This window comes from Lycium barbarum, chromosome 4 (genome assembly GCF_019175385.1).
Source record: "Lycium barbarum isolate Lr01 chromosome 4, ASM1917538v2, whole genome shotgun sequence".
NCBI lineage: Eukaryota > Viridiplantae > Streptophyta > Magnoliopsida > Solanales > Solanaceae > Lycium > Lycium barbarum.
Window position 1 is genome coordinate 127,560,691 of NC_083340.1, and position 7,797 is coordinate 127,568,487.

At 36.8% G+C, this 7,797-nt stretch overlaps 1 protein-coding gene and 1 pseudogene across 1 annotated transcript; one reads left to right on the forward strand and one right to left on the reverse strand.

Annotated features, from left to right (window-relative positions):
• Positions 1–683: 683 nt before the first annotated feature.
• LOC132637761 (protein GRAVITROPIC IN THE LIGHT 1-like) lies at positions 684–5,364 on the forward strand (annotated as a pseudogene).
• Positions 5,365–7,133: 1,769 nt separating this feature from the next.
• LOC132637763 (precursor of CEP13-like) lies at positions 7,134–7,391 on the reverse strand. The gene has a single exon (XM_060354804.1). The coding sequence runs from the start codon at positions 7,389–7,391 to the stop codon at positions 7,134–7,136; it is 258 nt and encodes an 85-aa protein (XP_060210787.1).
• Between the last annotated feature and the right edge of the window lie 406 nt (positions 7,392–7,797).

Here is a 7,797-nt window from a genome sequence, read left to right on the forward strand (position 1 = left end):
CCTTAACCAATCGCTACTCCATACAATAAAAATATAGCAAAAGCGGAATCATAAGTCTAAATCATACTAATATAAATAAAGTGCGGAAACCACAAATACATCCCCGTTATCTGGTCTGAATAATACAAGAGCATTAAATGACATGTCTTGAAAATACAACTCTCAAAATAACAAATTTGTATCAGAATAGGAAATAAAGACAGTAATATAGAAGAGTCTTTGGGTAGCGGCCATCAAATGCTCAGCCTAGAAAGCTTGCAAGTCTTCCTCGAAAATCATCCACGAGGAGCGGAAGTCAACCCTGTCACAAACTCTACACTCATAAAAGAATGCAGCAAGGTAAAATAAGTACAACAACACGTACTGGGTAGATATCATAGACCGAAAACAGTTAGATAACATATGCATAAGGAAGAGACTAAAAGATAGACATGCTCACAAACAGATATGACTCAACACAGTCCAAAAGTATCTAATCCAGTACCAAAGTTACCAAATCTAACCTATCTCCTCAAATGATCAATAAGTTTGAAGTATAATATCAAGAATCACTATCAAGTCCAAATATCACCAAAGGATCAACAAGTCCAAATAAAACACCAATGTAAATATGAGATAAATGCAATGCAAATGCAGTGATACACACACGCTTCGGGGGGAAATATCTCTTCGCCTCGACAGTCATGACCCATGGGGGACCGGTAAGTCTGTGTACCTAATGTGGCGTACAGCCCAATCCAATAGTCAATGCCGTGAAACGTACAACCCGATCTCAGTCAGTGTTGCGGTACGTGCAACTCGATCCAAGTAAGTGTTGAGGCGTGCAATCCGATCCCAAATATATGTATAAATGAGTATATGCATGACAAAAATGTCCACAACAAGAACATAAGAGTCAACCGTGCCACACATGGACACCTATCTCAATCAAAATTTCAATATCATAACTTACAATCCTTCCCAACAACCTCAATAATGATAAATATGCCCTCCAAATCATAAGAGAATCACTAAGCATCAACTCTAGAATCAAGCACATGGCGACAAGCCAACAACTCACAAATAAACAACAATCCAATAAAACATAATAAGACGACAAGTCATAGTCAACAACAATACCAACCTAAGTATTCCAACCCAAACTTCATACCCTAAAGTTTACATGCTTTCTCCAACAATCACTAACTCTACATATGATTTGCTAACCGAAGTCTAACCAAAAGGTAAGCCGTAACCTTCCTGGAATGCCGAACAAGAGCCTCGAACAATCAAACCTTGGCCTTGTCTTTTCGTAGCACCTCCAAGTACTCAAAATCTATTCATAATCGAGTTCTATATTAAAAACCTTGAATAACAACACCCATATTGCTATACTTCTAGTTAGGTCAAATTCTAATCCAATGAATTGGGGAAACAAGCCCACAAGGGTAAAACAGGAAATTGAAGGATGGAACATGCAATTCAAATTCTAGGTGATCAAACCCACTAATCAATTGCTAAATCAACTCACAATTAAGCCTAATTCAGATTTAAAGTGAAACCCCCAAAGTATAAACCCTAAGTCTTTAATCCTCAAATTAATCATTAATAATGGAAGAACTAAGCTTAGCAACAATGAATTCATTAATTTCTATGTTTATTCTAGTCAATTTAATCATCAATTCCTATTTAGGAAGTCTAAAACTCATTTCAATAAATTATAATAAAAACTCATCTTCTGTACTTTGATTCTAATAATTCTAAGCGTGAATTAGTGAACTAGGAATGTAAATGATAGATTCAAGGGTCATAGATCTTCCCTCCATGAAGTTTCAGCCCTTAAGTTGATTAATTTGCCTCAAGAGTGCTTAGAAAGTGATGAGGAGAAATGTAAGGGTTTAAGGGTTTTAACTTAAGAAAATTCTAGAAACACTGCCCGTCACTCACTGCAGCGGTAAGGTCACCCGCTGTAGCAAGCTCACCACAGCGGCTAAGGACCCGCTACGACGCCTGATGCCCAAACCCGCCTAGTCGCTATAGTGGCAGCATGCACGCTACAACGAGTACACCAGTCCGCTGGGCACCTCATCACAAAGTCCCCTCGCTCACTACAACGGTCTCTCCTATGCTACAGTGAGACCGCTGCGGCGAGTCTGGTGCTGCTGCAGCGGACACCAGACACCAAATTTTTCTGGTTTTTGACAATCCTCAACCCGAAACCCGACTATCACCCGAGACCTACGGATACAAAACAAACATGCATACATACATAAAAACGCGCTACGAATTCATCCGCGGCCTCAAAATTTCCAACGGAGATCTATTTAACCAAGTCAACCCCCAATGGCCTAAAACCTAATTTCCAACCCAAGTCCCAAAACGCTCCCAAATGCATTGGAAACCGAACCGAACATACTGCCAAGTCACAAACGGTCATCCGGACCTCTCAGAATCGACGGAATTCCGGAAAAAGTCTGTCCTCTCGGAACCGACGGAATTCCGAAAAAGGTCTGTTTACTCAAAAGTCAACTTTGGGTCAAACAAATCTCACTTTAAGGCTCAAACTTCCAAAAGTCACACTAAAATCGGCCGATGACCTCGGGAAAGGGTCAATAGGGGTAAAACGGCCAAAAGTATCATAACGACCAAATGGATCGTTACACCATTTCTGAAGTACACATTTAGATGAATGCCACTTGTCCTATTCAATTTTTAAAGAACTAGATTAAATTAACTTAACAAGCACTTAACCATAGTTAAAAAATAAGTAGTGAAAATCAATTTTTAATTTTGGTACGAAAAGAAATCTCCCCGCAAATTTTGGAAGAAAAATCAGCACATTAAATTTAGAAATCAATTCCCTTTTCAAAAAAAAATCCCAAAATCTAATCACTACATCTGCATTATTATGAAAAACCATTTCAAAGAGTAGGGTCTCTATCACTTATTCTTCAGAAACAATTGTGTTCATCAACAAAGTTTGTTTTTCTCTTTCGACCCTTTTATTGTTAGTATATCTTGTAAATATAAGGTCTTCTGCTTTGTTGATTCTTGAACCGTCTTTTGCGAATGATTATCATGGTAAGGAAATCTATCTCTAACCAGAAGAGAGAATTCCCAGCAATTTTTTCGGACTACTTAATTTGCTAATTTGGTAACGATAGAGAAAGTCTAACTATGGTTAGGAGGTTGTCCAGTTAAAATAAAGGGAAAAGGGTTAAAAATACTCCTCTACTTTGGGAAAAAAGGGGCTAAAAATATCATCCGTTATGAATTTGGGTCAAAAATACCCCTCCCGTTTTAAAGTTTTCAAATATACCCCTCTCGTAATGAAAATTCCCAAATTCCCCCAAAATAATCCGATTTCATTTTTTAAACTTGCTCTATTATCTAACCCGACCCAACTAAATAATAACTCATACCATCCGCTTATTCCCCCCATTATTATTTAGTTGGATCGGGTTAAATAATGAAGCGGGTTTAAAAAATGAAATCGGATTATTTTAGGGAAATTTGCGGATTTCCGTTATGAGAGGGGTAAATTTGAAAACATTAATTACGGGAAGGGTATTTTTTATCCAAATTCGTAACGGAAGATATTTTTCATCTTTTTCCCAAAGTAGAGAGGTATTGTTGACACTTTTACTTTAAATAAATCCTTCACCTGAAACTTGAAAGTGGACAAAGGTAAGAGATCTAATTATGTACTGGACCAACTGTAGGAAATGTATACCGGAGGGGAGCCTCCTCCAGACTTGTGGACTTTACGAAATAGGCAAGAAACTATCTTCATTTAGAATCAATACTATTCTTATGTTAGACAATGGGAACTTATAATATTCTTTCGTCAAACCTTACCATTCTTAATACTATATTTAATTAGTAAAATACACTAGGAAATTCCTTAATATGTCCCCCGTATACTTTATTTATAAGCTATGGTAAGTTGTATGATCAAAATCCTACCAGTGTTTAATTTGCTGAAATGATCAAATTCATCAATTCATACATATTCAATCTAATATTATCAGCAAATCTTGATTTTTTTCCTTTAGTTGGATTCAGTAAATCGATCTGCAATGACCCCTAGTAAGAGCAGATTGGCTCACACTTTTGCTAAGGTTTTGCATGTTCAAGCTGTAACACGATGAAATCGAAATACAAAATCTCAAGATAAGTTCAAAAACGAAGCAGCAAGGAATAATGATGTGTTGAAGAAAACACAATTCAAGTCATTTGTGGACAAAGAAGATGAAAATCGAGCAGCTACATTAGAAGCTTTTCTAGCCAAGCTATTCGCGAATATTTCAGCTATTAAAGCATCATATGCCCTGTTACAATTCTCTCAATCTCCATACGATCCTGGTTTTATTCTATCTGCTGACGAGATTATCGTGTCTGAGCTGAAAATTTTGTCTGAATTAAAACAATGCTACTCAAAGAATCAATTTGATGATCATTATTCTCCAAAGACCACTCGGATCTTAGCAGAAATTAAGGAGGTTAAGAGTGTTGTGACAACGCACGGAATCATGTGGAATAAGTGGGATTTTCAACTTAAACTCAAAGACTCGGAAATTATATTTCTCAGAGAGAAATTGGATGAGGTTAATAAAGAGAACAAGTTGCTAGAAAAGAGATTGAGTTTAATTGACAACCTTCAGCTGTCAAAATTAAGCATCAACCATTTTACTATGTTCCTTGGACAAACAATTAAATCGATTTTGCTCTGTAGAGAAATGGAATATGCAGGGTGGGATTTAGATGTTGCAGCCTTGTCTATTCAACCTGGTACTATGTTCTTAAAACCAAATGACAAATATTACGCGTTTGAATCATTTGTTTGTCAAGAGATATTTGATGATTTCAACTATCCATACTTCTCTCATTATAACAAGTCCATGACAGAGCAGACGAAATGACAAAAGTTATTTTTCAACAGATTCTTGGAATTGAGATATGTTACGCATGCAGATTTCTTTGCTAGGAAGTCAAAGTCAACATTCGTGAGACTTTTTCGTGCAAAGTACTTGAAACTCATCCATCCCAAAATGGAAAGATCCCTTTTTGGAAATTTGGATCAAAGAGATTTACTATTCTGGTGAGTACCCAAAGACACATTTCTTTTACACATTTGCTGAAATGGCAACGCACATTTATTTGGCTACTCCATTGTCTTGCCTTTTCTTTCGTACCCAAAGTTTCAATATTTCAAGTGAACAAAGGATGTAGATTTTCCGAATTTTATATGGAAAGTGTGAACAAAGAAGAAGCATTCTTGATGTCCAACAGATTATCTAACGCTGAACTCCATGTAGGATTCACAGGGATCTAGGGTTCAGGGTTGGTAGAAGTGTTGTTCCGTGTCAAATATATCTTTGTTGATGAAAGAATTTAGATGGGGTGTCTTGGTGAATCAAAGGCAGTCTAATTCATTGGTTGAAATTTGTGCTACCATAATTCCAATGGTTGGACTAGACGCCAGAGGCGGATTTTGGAGAAATTTTGTGGGTTCAACTGAATTAATTGTTTTCGTCTTGAACTACATATCATACGCAAAAAGAAAAATACAAATATACATATAATAAGATTACAATCATTTTAAACCCGCTAACTCTAAATTCTGAATTCCTAATTAACGGGAAGCCAGCACATTCAAATATATATAGCCCATGTATTACATGTCATATACTGGCCAAGCTTGACCAAACGTCCGTTAGCCTGGGACATTGGTCAGGCTCATATAAAGTGCAGTCCGGTGAACAGAGAACAGAGCATCCCGCGTTCACGTAGGATGTGGAGAAGGGTCACACCTCAAGGGGTGTAATACGGACAGTAGGGGCAGATTTAGAGGGTGGGTAGGCCGGTAGGGTGTTAACCCAAACACCCTCGCCAAAATATTACACGATATATATAAGGTAGATTTTCTGTGTCTTTGTACATATATAAGCTTTGAACACCCTAAATAAATTAGAAAGGTTAGCTCAAGCAGTTCAAGGTGTTCAAAATTCTCTCCAGTCTCCAAGGTTCGATAATGGGACAAAAAAAAATTATTGTTTTTTTCAAACCCCCTGAGTGAAAATCCTGGATTCGCCACTGGTAGACAGTCTACCCTGATGCAAACATTTGCTTCCACGGCTCGAGCTGGTGACCTATTGGTCAGGCTCATATAGCGCATGTAGGTAGATAAAAAAAAATTTAATACATTAGCATGGTTCTTTAGAAGAAACTAAAGAAAAACACCTCATTTTAGTTCCGATCTCAAATTCTCAATCTCGTACAAAATGAACAAGTGGATTTTCTTTCAAAGTTTGTTGTGAACTTCGTTAATTAATTGGCATACTTTTGTAAGGTTTGGTATGCGTAATTTTCATTATTTCCATCATACGTGATTGCAGGAAATTAGATTTGGTCCTTTCAAATGAAAATGACACATGCAATTCATGAAGATCGTCTCTGTGGTTTCAACCAACCACTAAAACGCAGCATTTGTAAAGTATTATCACATATATTACTTTTAGTTAACCAAAACAATGTGGGGATCATGGCAGGTTACACTACTACATCATTGAGTAGAGCTCATCTAGCCACAACTAAATTAATAATATACATATATTTATTGTAACGTTTAGCATAATGTCTCTGTATTTTCCAAGGAGAGGCTTCCAAAATTGTCAGATGTGGTACATTTTGTGTTTCTACATACAAAGACGAATTCAAGATCTAGAGTTAGTGATCGCGGAATAATTAGTGTGAATCTAACGATATATTTTTGTGTATACATTTCAAAGTTTTTTCGCATATTTGTACATATTTCAAGTGAAAAACAAGTGGTCCAATTAAACCCATAAAAAACGTCCTAAATCTGTCTCTGCCTACATATATGCAGCCAACTGCAAAATCCAGAAGTAACCAATTTTAGAGCTTACTCTTCATCAATCTGAGGCAAACCTACTCTACATATAGGGGTCACCTGACCTGGTAAACTTCAGCAAAAATCTTGTATGTGTATGTGTGTATATCTTGAAAATGATTAAATAATTAACTTGACACCCTGAGCACTAGTAGCCTTTAGGGGCACTGATTGACCAGCTAGCTAGCTCACATTTCTTTAGTGCCCCGTCTGTGTTAAAATCCTGGATCCGCCTCTGTCATCAATTTCCAATACCAGGACTAGGAACTAACTCCATATTCCGATCAAGCTCCACATGGCCTTTATCACTTGGAGAAGAAGGAGGGACCGCGTGACCTTTGGGAAGGGAACTCAATAGTACACTGGCATCTTGAGAAGGATCAATATTTTTCTCCTCCATATTCTTCAATAGCTTAATTCTTGCTTCAAAGGTAGGGGCATAAGAAACTAAAACTAGAAGAATTAAAGTAAGGGAAATTAATATGTTGCAACGAGCCATTAACCGCAATGAGATAATGGAATGCCTTAGCAGTTTTGGCTCTTATATATAGGGATTTATCGTTTTTTCATGAACGTAACAATCACTTTAAGTAGTGAAAAGAACAAAAGATGTGCTTCGAATGCAATTAGTAGAATATTTGAAACACTACTAGTGGAATATTGAAGGTTAAGGGAAAGAGGAATTTATCAGAAGAGCAGAGTAGTTGGCAAAGGAGAGGTGTGAGGGTCAAGTTAGTTTAGCTAGGTCAAAGGTTCAATGCGTCCAAATATATATATACAAAGGATTTTAAAATTTTCTTTTGTTTTAACTTATGTGCAATAATAGTCGATAAACATTTTTAAATCATCAGATTAAGTTATCTACAATAAAAGGTACTCCCTCCATCGTTTTTAAGTCAAAGTGT